This window comes from Pseudorca crassidens, chromosome 19, assembly GCF_039906515.1.
Source record: "Pseudorca crassidens isolate mPseCra1 chromosome 19, mPseCra1.hap1, whole genome shotgun sequence".
NCBI classification, from domain to species: Eukaryota; Metazoa; Chordata; class Mammalia; order Artiodactyla; family Delphinidae; genus Pseudorca; species Pseudorca crassidens.
Window position 1 is genome coordinate 56,881,747 of NC_090314.1, and position 21,267 is coordinate 56,903,013.

General features: G+C 42.5%; 1 protein-coding gene across 2 annotated transcripts in view; it reads left to right on the top strand.

The window, feature by feature from the left end:
* Positions 1 to 21,267, top strand: part of SRP68 (signal recognition particle 68) — a 29,801-nt gene that overhangs the window by 3,288 nt on the left and 5,246 nt on the right. For both annotated transcript variants that reach the window (XM_067715906.1, XM_067715905.1), the window contains exons 3-11: positions 951 to 1,064; positions 4,026 to 4,221; positions 4,786 to 4,868; positions 5,113 to 5,222; positions 5,578 to 5,660; positions 7,233 to 7,373; positions 13,822 to 13,920; positions 16,816 to 16,880; positions 20,511 to 20,667. In XM_067715906.1, coding sequence (XP_067572007.1) covers positions 951 to 1,064; positions 4,026 to 4,221; positions 4,786 to 4,868; positions 5,113 to 5,222; positions 5,578 to 5,660; positions 7,233 to 7,373; positions 13,822 to 13,920; positions 16,816 to 16,880; positions 20,511 to 20,667 — 1,048 coding nt within the window. The remainder of the gene's footprint in view (positions 1 to 950; positions 1,065 to 4,025; positions 4,222 to 4,785; positions 4,869 to 5,112; positions 5,223 to 5,577; positions 5,661 to 7,232; positions 7,374 to 13,821; positions 13,921 to 16,815; positions 16,881 to 20,510; positions 20,668 to 21,267) is intronic.

A 21,267-nucleotide genomic window follows, 5' to 3' on the forward strand; every position in this document is an offset into this window, starting at 1 on the left:
TTGCTCCGCGGCATGTGGGATCTTCCCGGACCAGGGCTCGAACCCGTGTGCCCTGAATTGGGAGGCGGATTCTTAACCTCTGCGCCACCAGGGAAGTCCGCTCTGGTAGCTTTAAGACTGAGATTTTGAAGTACCATTTAATATCATTTTGCATTGTAAATTTTGTGCTATATTATTTGATTAAGGGTGGTAAAATTTTACATGTACTTTTACACAATTTAGTCAAAATACATTTACTGCACATCTGTATGTTAGGCACTGTGCTATGACATTGGGGGAAACTTGAAAATAAAATCATCTTTGCACTAAAGGAGTTTATGTTAGTGAGATAGACATATTAAGAACATAATATAATGCCCTCATATTGTAGTAGAAGTAAGAATAAAAAGTTGCATGAGTACAGAAGAGAGAGGCTTGGCATAGAGGTGATGTCTATAGTTTTCTTATTTATATCCTAATTAACCTCCTCATTTTTCTTCAAATATGCTTGCAGTTTCTTTCTCCACGTCTTCATTGTCATCACAGTCTCCCTCAGGATGCCCCTTCTTCCCTTTTACATCCATCAGAATCCTACTCATTCTTTCGAAACCCACCATAAGTCCACTCCAGCAAAGTGGGTTAACAAGAAGAGAATGATTACTTGTGTCCTATACATTCAATTTGACATTGGCCTTGTTTTTTTTGGTTGCCATTCTATCTGCATGATTCTCTCCAACTAGAGTATGGGTTCTTTGAGAATGGGTACTGTGTCCTTGTCTCTTCATGTTTTCTGTGATACCAGTCATATTGCTTGCAATTTTCCATTCAATAAATGTTTGCAAGAGGATGGTGGTATCTATAGCAACCATATAGTAGAATACCCTGAACTTTTGACCTTACCTTATTGTAGAATTTACTATTGAAAGTATTATCAGCTTGGCCGAATGATTTTTGGTTGTGGTTTCCTACAGAGGCTACTGTTCCCGTAGACAAAGACGTCTTCGGAAAACACTCAACTTCAAGATGGGGAACAGACACAAATTCACAGGGAAAAAAGTAACTGAAGATCTTCTGACTGATAACAGGTATTGACTGCCCAGTGCTAAGTGCTGAATGCATCTTGCTAATACATTTATTGAACAATTACAGCGTGACAGGTGTTGTGTCAGACTCTTAGTTATTTCACGTGATCCTGTGGGATAGACATCTTTACTACTCCTGTGTTATAAAATGAGGAGACTGAGCCTCAGAGAGACTCTCTAACTTGTTCAGGAGCTATGGTAGAATGGCAGATGTTGAAGTCAGCGATTAGACTCTAACTGGTTATTAGGTAAGGTTTCTAGAACGCAAATCTCAATGTCTGAGTACTTACTTAAATCATTATGTCTTAAGCGAAATCTGGACATGTGTAAATTATTACAGAAGAGTTTTGTATTTCAGTGCTCAATGCATTCATGCTTAACATGGCAGGATTACTCTATGAAAGCAATATGTATTAAAAGTCTATGGGTCAGTTCCTCAGACTTTGACCTGTGAGCCAAAATAGTCTTCCTGCCACCTGTTTATTGTAAGTAAAGTTGGAACACAGCCACACCATTTATTTAGATATTGCTTACAGCTGCTTTTGTGCTACAGTAGCAGAGTAGTTGTGACAGAGACCATAGGGCCTATAAAGCCTAAAATACTTACTGTTGGGCCCTTTATGAAAAAAGTTTGCTGCCCCCTGGTCCGGTACGTGGCCAGAACTGAGTTAGACACCATATTGGATGTAGAAGAGTTGGGGAGGCATAGTTATTGAACCTCATTGACTCTGATATTGTTGAGAGATATTGGTTGAGTACAGAACAGGGAACACTACAAGATAGCAAAACTGCTATATTGTGTGTAATTTACTCATAAGAATTCTGAAGTCTTGGAAGGGAGAAGTTAGTTTGGGGGTTCTTGATGGGGAAGCCAGGAAGCCTGCATGGAGGAGGCTGGACCTTTAAGGGTTTGTGAGAGGAAAAGACATTCTGTGTTCAGGGAAACAGCATGCCATGATGTCTTTGAATGCAGTGTAGGAACTGTAATGCTCTGGGCAGTTGTTAGCTACTGCTCAGGCAGCAAAGAGGCTCGGAGCTTGGTGTATGAGACACAGTCAGAAAACTAGAGCATGATGGGATGAAGCAGGATGGATTGATTAAATCCAATGAGATCGAGTTAGGAAGAGTCTGTTATAACAGTGAGACCAGGCTAAGCTACAGTTAAAGGAAGATTAATCAAGGCAGTAGTTTAAAGAAAGATTCACCATAATAACAATGAAGTAGCCAACTTATATAGCATTAGTAAGTGCCAGGCTCTGGTCTAAGTGTGTTATATGTATTATTGCATGGGAGAGTGAAGCACAGAAAGGGTTGGTATTTTGCCCAAAGTCATACAGTGGTGGCACTGAGATTCCAATCCAGGCTCTTAACCACTTCAGTATACTGCCTCTCTTTGCACAGCGAAAGAAACCATCAACAAAATGAACAGGCAACCTATTAAATGGGAGGAGATATTTCCAAATGACATATCCGATGAGGGGTTAATATCCAAAATATATAAAGAACTCATATAACTCAATATCAAAAAAACAAACAATTTGATTAAAAAATGGGCAGAGGATCTGAATAGAAATTTTTCCAAGGAAGTTATATAGATGGCCATCAGGCACCTGAAAAGATGCTCCACATCACTAGTTGTCAGGGAAGTGCAAATCAGAACCACGATGAGATATCACCTCGCACCTGTCGGAATAGCTGTTATCAAAAAGACAAGAAATAACAAGTGTTGGTGAGGATGTGGAGAGAAGGGAGCCCTCGTGCACTGTTGGTGGGAGTGTAAATTGGTGCGGTCACTATGGAAAACAGTACAGAGGTTCCTCCGAAAATTAAAAATAGAACTATATGACTCAGCAATTCCACTTCTGGGTATTTATCTGAAAAAAACTCCCAAAAACACGAATTAAAAAAGATACATGCACGCCAGCGTTTATTGTGTAGCATTGTTTACAATAGCTAAGATGTGGAAGCAGCCTAAGTGTCCACTGAAGGATAACAGATAAAGAAGGTTTTATATCTAAATCTATGTCTATATCTATATTTATATGTATATTTAAACCAGAGCTCAGAAACAAAAACAAGGGATGCCAACTTCATCTTTTAAAAGCAAGATCAGGTTACATATATGTGACTCAGGCATAAAAAAGAATGAAATCTTGCCATTTGCGACAACATGGATAGACGTAGGGAGTATTATGCTAAGTGAAATTAGAGGAAGACAAATGCTGTATGATCTCACTTATATGTGGAATCTAAAAAACAAATGAACAAACAAAAAGACTTGTAGAGAACAAGCTGGTGGCTGCCAGAGGGGAGAGAAGTGGGAAGGGGTGGGTGAAATAGGGGAAGGGGATTAAGAAGTACAAACTTTCAGTTATACAGTAGAGTCGCAGGGATATATAATGCACAACATAGGGAATATAGTCAATAATACAGTAATACCTTTGTATGGTGACAGATGGTGACTAGACTTCCTGTGGCGATCATTTCATAATATATAGAAATATCGGATCTCTGTGTGGTACACCTGAAACTAATACGATATTTTAAGTCAGCTATACTTCAGTTTAAAAAAATACACACACACGCATATATATGTATGTATACACTGCTTCTCAAGGACTTGGTTTCTAACTGAGTTGGGATGAAGGAGCTATGATTCAAAGATGAGGCCAGATTATGTGCCTAGACTGCCTCTATTTGTTAAATTTGGGAGGGGTAAGTCTGGGTTTGCCAAGTTTGAGGCAATAGCAGGCTTTTCAATGAGATGTGTCTGATAGGTGGTTAGAAACCTATCAGAGATGCTGATTTGGGAGCCATGGTTGATACTGAAGAGCAGCTCTGAGGAGGAGAGCAAGGCAGAGCATAGGGAAAAGTTGAGAGGCCAAAGATTGCACGTCAGAGAATATCTGAGTCTGGTGCTCCTGGCCTTTGCTGTTCAGTTGGCCCATTCTGTCTCTGGTTTAGATATTTGCTTCTGGTTCTGATGGATGCTGAGAGAGCCTGGAGCTATGCCATGCAGCTCAAACAGGAAGCCAACACTGAACCCCGAAAACGGTTCCACTTGTTATCTCGCCTACGCAAAGCTGTGAAGCATGCGGAGGAGTTGGAACGCTTGTGTGAGAGCAATCGTGTGGACGCCAAGACCAAGTTGGAGGCTCAGGTTAGTGTCTCAACATCAGCTTTGCTTTATTGTGGAGCTTAGAGACGTAAACAGAACAGAGTTTCTTACATTATATGTTTGTAGTCAGGAGAGGAAAAAACCTAATCTTGCTTTTAAAAGGTGAAGTTGGCTCTTGTTTTTGTTTTTGAGCTCTTGGTTTTTAACAATTAGCTCTGACTTTTAAGAAAGCCCATGCTTCTTTTGATACGTGCATGGAGAACTTGTATCTGGGAAATTCACAAAATAAGAACTTTTTTCTTAATGAATATTTGAAAAGAGATGAAAGATATTTCAACTTTTAATGCTTATGTTATAGCCCAGAAGTGGGTTGTTAAATAAAATGAAGGGAACAAATTTTCTTTATTTTGAAGTTCTTTCCTAGGAAGTAAAATGAATCATAAAATTACCTGTGTATCACATTTTATTAGTGAAATAAATTTTTTTCTTTTAGAATCAACCTGAATATCTCTGTATTCTTGATATCAAAGTTCGAAGCAAGTAGAGGCGGTTGGGCTGTCTGGTTGTCGGGTGTTGATGCAGTTTCTCTTTCCCATCACCTTACAGGCTTACACAGCTTACCTCTCAGGAATGCTGCGGTTTGAACATCAAGAATGGAAAGCTGCCATCGAGGCTTTTAACAAATGCAAGTGAGTCCTCTGGGCCAAAGGCTGCGACCGGTTCTGATGATAGTCACATTCAAGCTGCAGATCAGCTAATGCTTGTTTCTGTGAAAGTTATTACAGTTTCTTTCTTTTTTTCTTCTCTTTAGAAATGTTGATTCTTCTCTTTCAGCCTCAGAACATGCAAGTTCTGGTAGTTGGTCTGTGTTCCTTGTGAGCTTATTTTCTTAAAGTGAGGCTGCTGTGAGCCATGATGTTTCTTTCCTCGCAGGACTATCTATGAGAAGCTGGCCAGCGCTTTCACAGAAGAGCAGGCTGTGCTGTACAACCAGCGTGTGGAGGAGATCTCGCCCAACATCCGCTACTGTGCATATAACATTGGTGAGCGGGCTGCATGGGGCATCGACAGGTGGCTTGGTGGTAGTTCATCTCAGAGAGCCTAGAGAATTTCTTTAACTTTCTTCCCTTTCCCTTGCTTCCATATTTGGTGTGGGTTTTGGTTGATGAAAAAAGTAGAATTGTCGGAGTTAGCCCTGCTCGAAATCCGGAAGGGAATTCCATTGCTTCGGTTTTGGCCCTGCCATCTTCTTTACTCACCAAGAGCTTTGTGAAAGGACTTGGGAGGCCTTGAAACGTGCTTATGGAGGGAGAAGAGCTTGGAGTTGAATCTAGTGGTTCTTGAGGGAACACCCAACTCCCTCGAGGATTTTCCACTCAATATCTCTCTTTTTCTCAGGGGACCAGTCAGCTATCAATGAACTCATGCAGATGAGATTGAGGTCTGGGGGCACTGAGGGTCTCCTGGCTGAAAAATTGGAGGTAATCTAGTATGCACATTTTTGTGAAAAGTCTTTGGTTTGAAAAAAGTCCAGTAAAAGAAGTAACCCATAATCCCATCATCCGAGGATAATTGCTGTCAATATATGCATATTTATATCTATTTTTAGCAAAAACTATTTTCACTTAATATTTTAAAGTGTTCAACTTTCTTAATTTGGTACTCATAGAAAAAGTAGGAAATATAAAAGACTGGGAAAGATTGGGGGGAAAAACAGAATCATTTAGGGGCTTCCCTTGTGGTGCAGTGGTTGAGAATCCTTCTGCCAGTGCAGGGGACGTGGGTTCGAGCCCTGGTCTGGGAAGCTCCCACATGCTGCGGAGCCACTAAGCCTGTGTGCCATAACTGCTGAGCCTGTGCTCTGGAGCCCGCATGCCGCAGCTGCTGAGGCCCACACGCCTAGAGCCCGTGCTCCGCAACAAGAGAAGTCATTGCAATGAGAAGCCTGTGCACCACAATGAACAGTAGCCCCTGCTCACCACCACAGCAACAAAGACCCAACACAGCCAAAAATAAAAAATAAAATTAATTAATTAAAAAAAAAAGAATCATGTGGGTTACCACCCAGAGGTGGTATGATATGATGAATATCTTGCAAACTTTTTTTAAAATTTTATTTATTTATTTATTTATGGCTGCTTTGGGTCTTCACTACTGCATGCGGGCTTTCTCTAGTTGCGGCGAGCAGAGGCTACTCTTCACTAGTGCGCAGGCTTCTCACTGCGGTGGCTTCTCTGGTTGCGGAGCACGGGCTCTAGTCGTGCTGCCTTCAGTAGTTGTGGCTCGTGGGCTCTAGAGCGCCGGCTCAGTAGTTGTGGGGCACGGGCTTAGTTGCTCCACAGCATGTGGGATCTTCCCGGACTAGGGCTCGAACCCATGTCCCCTGCATTGGCAGGCAGATTCTTAACCACTGCTCCACCAGGGAAGTCCTGCAAACTTGTATATGTAGAGAAAAAGGCATATGTTTTAAAAATAGAATCTCAGTATACACTGTTTAGTAACGTGCTTCTTAAATTTAATGTCACATGCATTTTTCCACTTCAGTAAATACATTTCCATGCATCTTTTGATGACCGCATGGTATTCCATTGTGGTACATGTTTTATTTGACCACTCATTATTGTTGATTGTTTAAAAGTGGTAACTGGTATTACCATGAATATCTGTGTCCCCAGTTTTTGTATACATTCTTAGTTATTTCCTTAGGATAAATTTGTAAAAGTGGAATTGAATGTTTTGGAAGCTTTTGATACATATTGACAAATACTTTTAGTAAGTTTCTACTAATTTACATTTCTGCTTGCGATGCTTTTCTCCTTACACTCTTGCCAAAACTTAGTGTTGCTCGTTAGCCTTCTGTCGTGTCCTTTTAATATTGGAGTTTCTGTAAGCTAAGAAATATGCCAGGGAGGAATTTAAATAGAAATTTGTATATACTCTATAAACTGGGATATGTTAGTTTTAGAAAGAGACAAATGATAGTTTCTGCTGATTTTCACCTTGATCACTCATATCCACAGTTAAAGCTTTAACTTTTTAAAACTACCTTCCAGGCCTTGATCACTCAGACTCGAGCCAAGCAGGCAGCCACCATGAGTGAAGTGGAATGGAGAGGCAGAACGGTCCCGGTGAAGATCGACAAAGTGAGGATCTTTTTACTGGGATTGGCCGACAATGAGTCAGCCATCGCCCAGGTAAGGAGCAAGGACCTATTCTGTTCTCTTCTGTGTGTGTCTGGAGCTTGTCCTTGTGTGTTTAACATGTAGTGTTTTGTTGCTGCTTGGGATTTGGTAACAGTCTCAAGATGTACCCTCTTGAATAAAATTACTTTGAAAGCTGAGTTTATCAAGGAGTTCTTAGTTTGGAGGGCAAAGAAATTGACAGTGACAGCCTTCAGTAAAAATGGGAGCAACAAGGGTCTGCTTAAAGTCAGGGGTTACATTCGGCCCAGCAGGTGGTGCAGCAGCATGACTGTTATGTCCCTTGTGTCTGTCTGACCTCTTGTCCTAGCCTTCTAGCCCTAAAGGGCCACGTCTTGTTCCTGGGCCTTTTAAAGACAGCTAAACCAGAACATCTTGTTTTATGTGTGGTATATATGCAGTATTCATGCAAAGCCATACTGCCTGATGCTCCTGCTGAGATAATTCTTACCTGTTTGTGGGTGTGCACAACCAAGTGAGTTCCAAAAGATGAGAGATCCTGGTGATCTTGGTTTGTATGAAGTAGGCAGTGATTGAGGCATTTTTTTAGAGCTCCTTCTCCATATTAGGTGAAGAACGTCTGAGAAAAAACCAGGCTGCTCCCTGTGTCTCCAGCCTCAGCAGGGACCAGTGGCATTTCGTGAGACTTCACAGCAAGCTACTGCACCCGGAGTGATATTTGTATGAGGTGCTTTCTTAGTTGTGCTGATGAGTTGTCTTAAGCATCCAAACCTTTCAGTGACTTGTTCCAAAATGGCTCCTTTGGGTTGGGGACAGCTTTCAACAACTGAAGGATTTCTTTGTGCCTTTTGTCTGTATTACATATTGCCTCTTATTTACCCTTTATTTCCTTGAAAGACAGAAGACTAGAACAATACCAGAAAGTTGAGTTTTCATTAATCTAAAAGACTAAACTTTTTCTGAGAACATTTCATTGGCATTTAGGGTATAGAGGTCTCTCTTCTGGACTAGGGCTGATAGCAACCATTTAGATCATGCAACTGGGTTAACTCTTGTTTTAAAGCGGTACATGCTGGAAGAAAAGAACTGCTACAGTTCTGTGCCAGGCATCAGGCAGTGACAGTGGGGCAGAAATTCTGGATAGAATAGGGGGCAAGGGAGGTCAGTAGGGGCAAATAAAATAGGGACTTCTTAGGAATGGGGCCACAGACATACATCAGACAAAGGACAAGAAAAGATAACATTTATTAAGTAACTTTAAAAAGTTGTTCATGCTTAACATTTATAAAATATAAATTTTTAAAAATTTTTCTTTATTTATTTTGGCTGTGCCGTGTCTTAGTTGTGGCATGAAGGATCTTTAGTTGCATCATGTGGACTTCTTAGTTGCGGCATGTGGGATCTAGTTCCCCAACCAGGGATCGAACCCAGGCCCCCTGCATTGGGAGAGTGGAGTCTTACCCACTGGACCACCATGGGAGTCCCAAAATATAGATGTTTTTAAGAAATCAACCTTTAAGAAAACAACCTGTGATGAGGTGACTGACCATGACTTTCTCTAGTTGCAGCGAGCAGGGTCTACTCTTTGTTGCCGTGCGCCGGCTTCTCATTGCGGTGGCTTCTCTTGCAGAGCATGGGCCCTAGAGTGTGTGGGCTTCAGTAGTTGTGTCATGCAGGCTCTAGAGTGCAGGCTCAGTAGTTGTGGTACATGGGCTTAGCTGCTCCGTGGCATGTGGGATCTTCCTGGACCAGGGATCGAACCCGTGTCCCCTGCATTAGCAGGCGGTTTCTTGACCACTGCACCACCAGCGAAGTTCCATATGAGTTTTTAATTGTTATCCCGCAAGATACAGTGGTGTGTTTGAGGAGTGTATGAAATCAAAGGGTTGGAAAGAACCATATAGGGATAGTTTCAAATCTTTAAAGGCTGAAGCGGGAAGAATATTTGAAGCCTGTTAACGTAGTGAATTACATTGATTAATTTTCAGTGTTTAAGCCAACCTTGAGTATCTGGGATAACCCACTTGGTTGTAATATGTTGTACTTTTTATTTATACATTGCTGGATTTGGTTTGTTAATACTTTAAGAATTTTGCATCTGTTTTCCTGAGAAAGAGTGGCCTATGATTTTCTTGTTTTGTATGTAATGTCTTTTTTAGGGTTGGTGTCAGGGTTATACATACCTAATAAAACAAATTTGGAGATGTTCCCTTCTTCTCATTTTATGAAAGAGTATGTAACACTGGTATTTTTTTTCCTTAAATGTTTGTTATAATTCACCAGTGATACCATTGGTCCTGGAGTTTTCTTTGTGGGAAGGTTTTTAAAATTTGGTTTTGCTTGTTTTAAACAAATATTATTCCTTTACAAGTTGTAGGGCTATTCGGATTTCCTGTTTCATCTTGTGTCTTGTGTCAGTTTGGATTTTGTTTTTTTAAAGGAATTTATTAATTTAATGTAAATTGTTGATTTTACTGGCATAGAGTTTGCAATATTCCGTTATCATTTTAATGTTTGTAGAATCTTTTAAGTGCCTGGTTAATGTGCTTGTTGTGAATACAGTTATCTGTGGTTTTTAAGCATCTTACCGTACATTAGGATCACTTGAGTATCAGAGACCTTTAAATAATTTGGTAGGTCAAACAAAATGTGTATTAATCCCAGGAATCCCATTAAGGTTTTAACATTAAAACAGGGTGCGGGGGGATGGATTGGGAGATTGGGATTGACATATATACACTATTGATACTATGTATAAAATAGGTAACTAGTGAGAACCTACTGTATAGCACAGGGAACTCTATTCAATGCTCTGTGGTGACCTAAATGGGAAGGAAATCCAAAAAAGAGGGGATATATGTATACGTATAGCTGTTTCACTTTGCTGTACAGTAGAAACTAACACAACATTATAAAGCAACTATACTCCAATAAAAATTTTAAAAAAAACATTAGAAACAGTTACGTGCCTGATGTGCTATATCACACATATACCACCACGTCAAGCCAGTAAATAAAGTAATTTAAGTGCAGTGTCAAAGTTTAGTTGAATCCTGAGATGTCAGGGCTAGCACTGTGGCCGATTAAATGTGTATTGAATTGAATGAACCGTGGGTTATTAAATGTGGGAAATGCCCTTTGGCCATTTGAGGCTAATCTCCAGAAGAACTACTTGCTCCTTGGTGCCACTGTCAGATGATTTGCCTGTTCTCCTTATTGTATCGAGTTGTTCTCTGCCCTGGAAACCAAGCACTCTGCCTGAGAGAGACAGGGCTTTTCACTGCAGTGTTTTCTAACCTGGTTGATGTTGGTGTTTGCCACCCTCTGGGAGCTGGAGTTCAGGAATTTGGTAGCCCCAGCTTCTTGCTTGCTTGTAGAGGTTTTTATGACGTTTAAATACTAAAACTGCAGTTTACTGAAAAGCGTGCAAGGAAGAAATAATTCAGGGAGATAATATTAAACTGCAAAAACTGGAGCTGAGGCTTAATGAGCTGCTGAACTCCTGCTGCAGAATCCTTCCTTCCTTTAGCCAAGCTTTAGGGCCTCATGTCTTTAGTATTGTCTTACTTTATAATTTATTTCTGTTCTGCTTTGTTAGTCCTTGGTCCTGCCTGAATTGTCACTGGTGGTGATTTGAGGGTGTAAGGCAGCTCTTGGGTGGGGTGGGGGGTGGGCAGCTTTAAAGTCTCTGCAGGTTTCATGATTCTTATCCACAGGCTATGGCTCATGTTTTAATGTTTGACTGGAAGGGAGATCATTTCCCCTTTTCTCTAAAAAAAAAAAAAAAATCTATTTTTAAGTGAGGTTTGTATCCTCTGCTACTCAAGTCCCATGTGTTTTTCACTAGACCTCACTGGGCCGAGCGAGGCTTGGTTCCCATCCCCTTGGTTCTCCTGCGAGTCTGGTGGAGAATGTGGTCAGACTCGCCTTGTTGTCTCTTAGTCACACCACCACCTTGCGGCAATATTTGTGGACAAGCGAAAACCATCTGGGAGCTCTGTTTTAAAGAGCTGGGGGTCTCTACCTCAGGACACAAGCAGCTGGTTTTAGTCAGCGTTGAGACGTGATTTGAGGCTGTGGAAAAGCACATCCGAGAGTATTTGAAGTTTTATAAAAATTGGTCTCGAGTTTGTTTATTAGGACTGAGTAACATTACTTCTGGGCTTCAGGTTTCTCTGTGTCATAGGCACAGCTGGGAAAGGTCCAGGCAGACCACAGATTCTCATGCAGGGGGTTTGCCCCTGTGTTTAGGAGCACATTCTTGTTGGTTCAGTGGCAAACTTGAGACATATGCATGTGGACTCTGAGGGACCCTCCCTCTGCATAGGCATAGAGAGGTGTTTCTTGTTCCACTGCCCCTTCAGGATTATCTAAGCCTCCAAGATAGGTTTATGGAATAAGCAAGTAAGTAGCAAGATACGTTTCAGGCTTCCTGTTTGGAGACATTCTGTCCAGCCCGAGAGAACCGGGAGAAGTTCTGCTCCGGAGATTAGTGGTCTCCACGTCACTGTGCAGTGCAGCTGCCATTAGGAAAACACAATTGACTGAAGTGCTCCCCTTCAGATAGGCTTTTTCCTTCATTGCGGTTTAAGACTTTTGTAAGATTCCCAATGGATCTTAGAATTTTCTGGAAGCAGAGGGAAAATTTGCTTATGTTCAGTACCTTGATGCAGAGGTTTCCTTACTCAAAGGAAACGAAGGTAATACATGGCATTAAAGAGGTTTAGCATTTTAGACATCATTTTAATTTTTTTATTTGAGCCATTCCCTCCCTGTAGGAAAGGAGACAGATCCTATGTAGCTGGTAAAACCACATTTACTCTCTTCTTACTTATACACCCATTGCCCTGACTGCTGAACCCCCCCATCTTAAAAGGGTGTCGGTGGCCTGTTTGCTGGATTGCATGGTATCAAACTGATGCTGGAGTTTATCCGGGCTGCTCACGACGTGGCTCTGGTATGTGTGTGGTTAGTGCCAGGTCTGTTCGCATATCTTATTCTGCGGCTGCTCCGTTACACAGGATCTGTACTTTGAAAAATTTGGCCAGTTTGATTAAATGATTGTAAAGAATCTTGCTAACTTGAGATGCTTAATTAACAGTGTTTCGTGTGAGTGTGTTTCTCCAGAGCTGGGCTGTACTGTCCAGTACAGTAGCCACTTGAACACACACAGCTGTTTAAATTAATTAAAATGTCAGATTGCTCAGCAGCCGCGTGTAGCTGACGATGACTACAACGGACAGTGCAGATACATCATTATCACAGAAAGTTCTAGTGGACAGCACTACTCTAGGCTTCAGTGAGTTAATGGTGGCTGTGTTTGCCTTTATAAGTTTATAGAATAGCTGTGCCCCTGATTTGTTCCTAAGTTACTGAACAACAGGAAAGTCAAGTAACTTATAAATAGAAAAGTATGTTCAATTTATATTGGGTAATTTACAAGGAAGTTTTTTCCCACACTGGAAACTAGGAAAAACATAAGCGTTCTTAAGAGAAGAAAAGGTTTTTCTTTAAGCCACTCCTAGCCATCTCTTAAAGGAGTGGGTTTTCTTTGGGGCTTTCTTGGAGGTCACTTGAGTGTCAAGAGATCAGATTGGATGATAGTTTCTGTGGAAAGTCAAACATAATCATGAGAATGTTGATGTTCTAATGTCTGGGTGGGTCTGCAAGTAACACAAGTTCGTCTCCTTTTTGCTTTTTGTTCAGTCCCACCTGCTCAGTCAGATTCTTTAGAATGGTAATGTGGTTTGGCAGGTATTCAGTTAATGAATCACTTTTTGCCTTATCCCAGCCGGCTGGCAGAGGGGTGACACCCTATGCTTTGTCAACCTCATCTGCCCTAAAAATGTTCTCAGCATAGCTGTATGGAATATCTGAGGGCAGAATTTCCGTGAGGAGGAGAACCTCATATGGCATTTAGGAGAAATATGTTTTTGATTGGGTATTGATTAGTAATGTTACTCACCTGCTTGGACTTAAAAGAAATCCAGTATGTGCAAGTCCGTTGGGTTACATTTGTAAGGAAAAGAAGCTTCTGCTGTGCTGAGCCTCAGTATGAGGTAGCAGTGCCCTAAATCTAGTCCATAAGGCCCCTCTAGGGAAGCCAGGTGCAGGTCGGGAGCAGGGGTAGAAGAGTTGGAGGAGAATAGTAGAAAGTTCTATGATAGAGGAAACATTAAAGCATCTGTTGCCTGACAGTTTAGATCAGTTATACAGATACTTTTTCAGTATGTTCACTTTATATTTATATATATGTATATATTTCTCATTTCCATACAAATAAAGACTAAAACCATAAGAAAAATCATATACGATAGAGAATATTAACAGTTGAAATGATCTCCGATTCGGGCCACTTTTTGGTTGATGTGTGTATTTGTGTTTAATGGGAGGAATCAAAGCGATGTTATGCCTTCCTCCCGTCAGAGTGCTATGTCTTACTCAAAAGAAAATCTTTTTACTGCCTTCTGCCTTTGTTTAGGCTGAAAGTGAAGAAACCAAGGAGCGTCTGTTTGAATCCATGCTCAGTGAGTGTCGGGACGCCATCCAGGCCGTTCGGGAAGAGCTCAAGCCAGATCAGGTAGGACTCTCAGCTGAGCCACGGGCTCTTGTTCTGGGCTGAGGTCCTCTTCAGTCTGTGTGTCGCATTCTCAGTGCATTGACTCTGAGCCACTGTTGTATTTAGGTGTGGTGATTGGCTAATGAACAACAGAAGCCTCTTCTGGGCTCCATCAGGTTGAGAATTTCTTTTGTCTATCCTGTTTCTCCTAATGGTTTCACGTATTACCTGTTAAAGCTTTGATCTCAAATTCATATCTCCAGGTGGATTTCTCCAGTGCTCCCTTTCTCTAATAATATCACTGTGATTCATTCAGCCATCTAGGCTGAAAACCTCAGAACCATTTCTGTCTCTTTATTCCCTGTCACCAAAAACCCTGTTTATTCTCCCTTTGTAATTTCTCTCACTTCTTGTCCATTCCACCTGTTTCTAATAAGCCCTTTATATTGTGCCTGGACTACCACAAAAGTCTCCTGATTGCTTTTCCTATCTTGGTTTCAGTTTGGTTTTCCAGACCTTTTTGCCAGAAGAACAGACTGAATCTCTCTAGATCCTATTTCACTGCCTACTTGTGAAAAAAGCCCAGTGATTCTCTGAGGTCTAGAGCGGTGGTCGCTAAACTTCTATGATCATGCACCCCATAAGTAAAATTGAGCATTTATCTCTGATAACATTTATTTATAAATTATATACCTTATTATTCAACTAATTTGTGATTTAGAAAATGTATTAAAATAAAGTTTTTAGAATTGAGATAGATATAAATAGAAGTTCTAGTTTTCTTCTTATACCCGTACCCTGAGGGCTGTGTGCACCCTTCTTAAATACCACAGTGTCTAGCAAATACAGTTCAAACTCCTTGAGCTGGTATATGAGCCTCCGCTGGGTGTTTCTAGCCTGTTTCCAGTGTTGTACTTGGCTGCTTCCCTCTGAGTCTTCTGCCTTAGGCTCTTGTACTCACTGTCTTATGCCTGTCCCACTGCAGTGCATTCCTTACACTGTTGTCCTTTCCCCCCTCCTCACACTTGGCTTCTTCCACTCCCTTTTCACCTGTCCAAACGCTGGCTGTCTTTCAAGGTGTGGCTCATAGCTCACTGTCTCTGAGAAGCCTGCCTACACCATCCTCGCCCACATTTCTCCATTTTCCGAATATCTGATACTTGCAGCTATAATTTTTGTTTGATAGTTAATCAAGCATTGCCTTTTTAAAATTAATTAATTAATTTAATTTTGGCCACATTGGGTCTTCGTTGCTGCACACGGGCTTTCTCTAGTTGCGGCGATCTAGTTGCGGGCTACTCTTTGTTGCGGTGCGCGAGCTTCTCATTGCAGTGGCTTCTCTTGTTGCGGAGCAAGGGCTCTAGGCATGTGGGCTTCAGTAGTTGTGGCACATGGGCTCAGAAGTTGTGGCACATGGGCTCAGAAGTTGTGGCTCGTGGGCTCTAGAGCACGGGCTCAGAAGTTGTGGTGCATGGGCTTAGTTGCTCCACGGCATGTGCAATCTTCCCAGACCAGGACTCAAACCTGTGTCCCCTGCATTGGCAGGTGGATTCTTAACCACTACGCCACCAGGGAAGTCCCAGTCAAGCACAGCCTTTTAACATTTTGTGTATTGCTTTATATTTACCTTCTTGTTATATTTTTCTTAAGATTATAAGCATATTAAAAGTAACTATATATTTCTTTAATCATCTGCCATAGTACCTTCTGTATGAAATATTCAATGAATGTATGTTGGGCTGTAGTTGCGTGTTTCCTCCTCCAATAAGCAGGCTTTATATATTATACTTCCCTTGATTCATTTAGCAGGTACATACAGAGCCCCAGCCTCTGTCATTCACTTTGAATTCACAGCAGCTGAATTCAGCAGACACCTCACAGAATGTAATGAATATGGTGATAGCAAGGTGTTCCTGTTGCTGCTGTAACATTACCACAAACATAGTGGCTAAAAACAACACAAGTATATTATCTTACAGTCCTGGAGGATGGAAGTCTAAAATGGGTTTATAGGGCTGTATTCCTTTTGGAAGCTCTAGGAGAGAATCCATTTCCAGTATTCCAGAGAGTGCATTTTCCTGCATTTCTTGCCTGTTGTCCCTTCCTCCATCTTCAAAGCCAGCAGCATAGCATCTTCTCTCCTGTCTGTCCTCTGCTTCAGTCCCAGTATCTTCTCTATGTTGTTGACCCTACTGCCTCCCTCTTATAAGGAGTCTATGTTTGTGTTGGCCCCCCCTGGATAATCCAGGCTAATTAAGAGATTCTTAGCTTCATCACATCTGTAAGGTCTCTTGCCACGTAAGGTAACATCTTCACAGGTTCCTGTTAGGATGTGAACATCTTTAGAGGCCATTATTCAGCCAGCCACAAAGACAAGAGCTAACAGCACAAGGCATAGAACTTGGGTCTAAGACACAGGTCTTAAAATGGAACCGAGGACCACGGACTGTCTGCCTTAATGCTTTGGGTCTGGACACTGGACGCAGTGGACAGGAAGCCTTACTGGCCATTACTCTGAATCCTCTTATTCAAGTCTGGTTTTTAGATGCCAGTGGCAACTGAGTGACCCTGTCATTCTAGAATATATGCAGTAGATCTCTGATATTTGAAGACCCTTAACTTACTAGAGTCTGTGCCTGTATTCCAGGGCACTTGGGGGAACCACACCATTAAATGAGGTGGTCAACCTAGAGGGGTGGGATAGGGAGGGTGGGAGGGAGGGAGATGCAAGAGGGAGGGGATATGGGGATATATGTGTATGTACAGCTGATTCACTTTGTAATACAGCAGAAACTAACACACCATTATAAAACAGTTATACTCCAACAAAGATGTTAAGAAAAAAAAAAAAAATCGAGGTGGTCAGAGCCAAGGATAGGATCAGCCATTTTATCCTTACCTTTTCACTGTCTGCAGAAACAGAGAGATTATATCCTTGACGGGGAATCGGGGAAGGTATCTAATCTTCAGTACCTGCACAGGTAAGGGTTGTGATGTTTTGACTTTTTAACGTTGTATGATGTATCTTTGGAACAAAAGAGTATATGTAATGTTTATGTACATTATAATTTATTGATACATACTAAAATCTGAATGCATCTGTTCGCATTTTATCATATGAGTTTTGAATTTGTGTATTATTCTAATATACTTATAATTTAAAATTTTTATACAGTGTAAGAACTAGAATACAGCCAATAATTTTGAAGCTCCTTGTGGCCCCACCCTTGCTGATTCCTCCCCCTCTTCTGGAGCTAACCACTGTCCTTCCCATGCCAAGCTCCTAGAGTGACTCTCTGCTGTGTTCTGAATGTTTTACATTGTCCCTTTTATATTTGAGTTCAGTTTCAACTCAAGTTTAATTCCACCTGGAGTTTATTTTTGAGTGAGGTAAGGATCTATTTCACCTTTTTCCATGAGGATAATGGATTATTCCAGTGTGTGATTTATTGACTGTTCTGTCCTTTCCCCACTGATCTGCAGGAATACATTCCATTTTCTCCTTGCGCGCTCTTTTTTTCTGGACTCTCTTCTGCTCTGCTGATTTATTTGTGTGTACTAACACAGCACAATGATTTACTATAACTTTATCATAAGTCTTGGTATCTGGTCGAGCAAGTTTTCCCCACTAGGTTTCTCCTCAGGCATATCTTGACTGTTTTTCTCCCTTTGCTCTTTCATATGCATTTTTAAATCACCTTGTCAAGTTTAAATTTTTTAAGAGGTGAATCATTTTGTTTCACAGAAGAAAGGAGGGAGAGTGACATTTTTCGAACTTCCTGGGGAGAAATAAAATTCCACTTCTCCTCAGATTCTCTTTCCATGTGACCTTGAAATTTTAATTTCTTAGTCACTGCTTATAAGTTTTTAGTGAACCTGGCTGTATTTTCAGTCATTCCCGTGCCCCCCGCCCCTCTTCTATAAAAAAAGCAAAACCATAAAAGCTCCTCTCCCTGCCTTAATCTCCATTCTTAGGGGACTTGGTGTTATGTGAATGTCAAATTGACTGCTAGATGACTCGGGTGCACAGAATATCAGCCAGAACGGCCCTTAGCCGTCTTCTGCTTCAACAACCTAAGGAGAAAGATGAGGCTCCAGGAGGTTAGGGGACATGTTGGTAGTTAACAGCCACAACAAGGCAGAGGCAGTTGATCAACTTCCTAACCTTGAAAAACCCAGAGAGTTTCAGCAGGGCTCAGGAAACTTTCAAATTGTGAAGCCCCTTGCCCTTGGATCCATTCTCCCACCTCCACATGTGGCTAGTGTCAGGATCGTAATCAGTTAGGATCGGAAACCAGCTTTGGGGTAAATTGAAGTCGAGAATCAGGTAGCTCTTGTATTTTAATAAAACTCTTGTATTTTAATAAAGATGTATCTGGACTCCTACTCTGAATAATAGTTACTTTGAGAGTTTGATTTTTCTACAGAGCTTTAGAAAAAACCATCTCATGACCTTTCCTCCCATTTCTCAGAAGCATCCACTTTTGGGAATTCCCTGATGGTCCAGTGGTTAAGACTCCGAGCGTCCACTGCAGGGGACGTGGGTTTGATCCTTGGTCGGGGAACTAAGATCCCACAATCTATGCAATGTGGCAAAAAAAAAAAAAAAGGCAGCAGCAGCCACTTTTAATTCTTTTTTTTTTTTTTTTTAATATTTATTTGGTTGCGCTGGGTTCTAATTTCGGCAGGCGGGCTCCTTCGTTGTGGCACGCGAACTCTTAGTTGCAGCAAGCGTGTGGGATCTAGTTCCCTGATCAGGGATTGAACCCATCCCCCCTGCGTGGGGAGCATAGAGTCTTACTCACTGTGCCACCAGGGAAGTCCCTACTTTTAATTCTTTTAACAAATTCTTTTGGTATTTACCTCCGTGTCTCTAAATAACATGCGTTTTGTTGCTACTTGTTGATTTTTGGCTTTCAGCATTTCTTACCACTTTCCCCTACAGCCTTCTCTCACCGATTCTACTCCCACTCTTCACCCTGACCCCTCTTGACTTCCCATCTGACTCCTACACAGGCTTCCTCATTTCCAATGCCATTAAGTTAATTAATTAATTAATTATTTTGCCGCAACGCACAGCATGTGGGATTCTAGTTCCCCGACCAGGGATCAAATCCGTGCCCCCTGCAGTGGAAGTGCAGAGTCCTAACCACTGGACCATCAGGGAAGTCCCGATTTTAATTTCTAAGAGCTCATTTGTGTTCTTTGAATATTATTTTAAAACAGTGTCTCATTGTAACTTCACAACCACAAAGTCTTCACTTATCTTTCTGAAATTAATAATAGTTGTCTAAAGTTTTCTTCTCCCTACAAAGTTCGTTTCTTCCAAGTTGCCTTTTTTTCCCTTCTCAGTCTTGGCCCTTCCTGTCTTATTAGAGGTTTTCCTTAAGTGTCTGGTGATCCTTGTTCATCCACTCCTATTAATGACTGTGTCTTGTCTGTTGGGAGCTCTTGCATGGAGCTCCTCAGCTGTGGTTTCACTGTAGGTGCTCTGGGTCTGCGCTTTCACTGAGGACCCTGACTCCAGAATCTTGAAGGGTTTTTTATCTTGGGCTGGTCAGATCCTCAGCATATATCAGGCTGTTCTTATTCTGGAAGCCGAGTAGGAGAAGAATGCTAGGAGGTCAGCCCTCAGAACTTGACAGTCTCTTAACCCCCCTGGTTCATTGTGGAGCCCCTGACCTCAGCTGTGCCTGTATCCCCTGTCCCCAGGCCTCTTTTATATCCTCCCTCTCCCAGGATGCCTCCAGCCTCTGCCACAGTAAGATGGGGATCTAGAGGCCTGAACACTTCTTAAGTAGACTTAACTAGTTACCGTGTTTTTAATCGCCAAATATTAAAGGACTTTCCAGATGGTACAGTTAAAATAAGCAGGCATCACGCATAGTCTCCGGTATATACACACATTTAATATGCATAATCCTCCAAAGAGAATGTCCCTCAGTATTTTCTGAGAAGCGAAGGTCATCAGCGGAGCAGGAGCAGCTGCCGTGCATGTGTGCTGTCCTTGTAGTGTGGGCCAGGCGGGTAACCGGTCCTTGTTCCAGGAACTAGCTTGCCATCCATTAGTCATCTTAAGGACCAGCAGTGTCCTCTGAAATTAGTAGCTCTCTGGCTCTTTAATAAAGATACAGAGAGGGGCTTCCCTGGTGGCGCAGTGGTTGAGAGTCCGCCAGCCGATGCAGGGGACACGGGTTCGTGCCCTGGTCCGGGAAGATCCCACATGCCGCAGAGCGGCTGGGCCCGTGAGCCATGGCCGCTGAGCCTGCGCGTCCGGAGCCTGTGCTCCGCAACGGGAGAGGCCGCAACAGTGAGAGGCCCGCGTACCACAAAAATAAAAAAAAATTAAAAAAATAAAGATATGGAGGATATAATTCAAGCTAAAATCAGATTTTGTCATAAGGTTTCATTACTGGTCCCCTGCAGTTAGCCACTGAACAGCAGCCAGAATTGAAGGCCCTTGGAGTTTGAGGCCCAGGCCTGACAGCCCTGCGATATGACACCCCCTCACCCCCATAATCCCCTAGGGCAGTCCCAGCTTGTGGTCCAGTGCTCTTCTCGAACGTCAGCTTCCCTCATCATAACCTGAGCTGACATGTGGTCCATTCCAGCTACCTGACTTACATCAAGCTGTCAACAGCAATCAAGCGGAACGAGAACATGGCTAAAGGCCTGCAGAAGGCGGTGCTGCAGCAGCAGCCGGAGGACGACAGCAAGCGCTCCCCCCGGCCCCAGGACCTGATCCGGCTCTATGACATCATTCTTCAGGTGACCCTGGAGGGCTGGGAGTGCAAGAGCCTGTCCTGTGTTTGTGTTGGACACAAATGACTGAGCTTTGCATAGCGAAAGGGCTGTGACAGCCAGGAGCTGTTAGTGTCTCGATAAAAGACAGAGGTCTTGGGCTTCCCTCGTGGCTCAGTGGTTGAGAGTCCGCCTGCCGATGCAGGGGACACGGGTTCGTGCCCTGGTCCGGGAAGATCCCACATGCCGCGGAGCAGCTGGGCCCGTGAGCCATGGCTGCTGAGCCTGCGCGTCCGGAGCCTGTGCTCCGCAACGGGAGAGGCTACAACAGTGAGAGGCCCACGTACCGCAAAAAAAAAAAAAAAAGACAGAGGTCTTGTTTTCATGCCATTTCAGCCATCCGTGAGCCCAATATTCAGACGTGTTGGTGTGTAAACACTTGTAAACCACAGGTATTCACTGAGCACTTCCCCTGTGCAGGGTGGTCTCCTGCATGCTGTGGAGCGTCCTGGGACCTGAGGCCACTCTGCCTCGACCCAATGGGAGCTCACCAGTGAGTAAGGTTGTGAGACCCCTGCACATCTGCACTTATTCGTGTAGATGCCACAGTAGTGGGCTGTCTGAAAT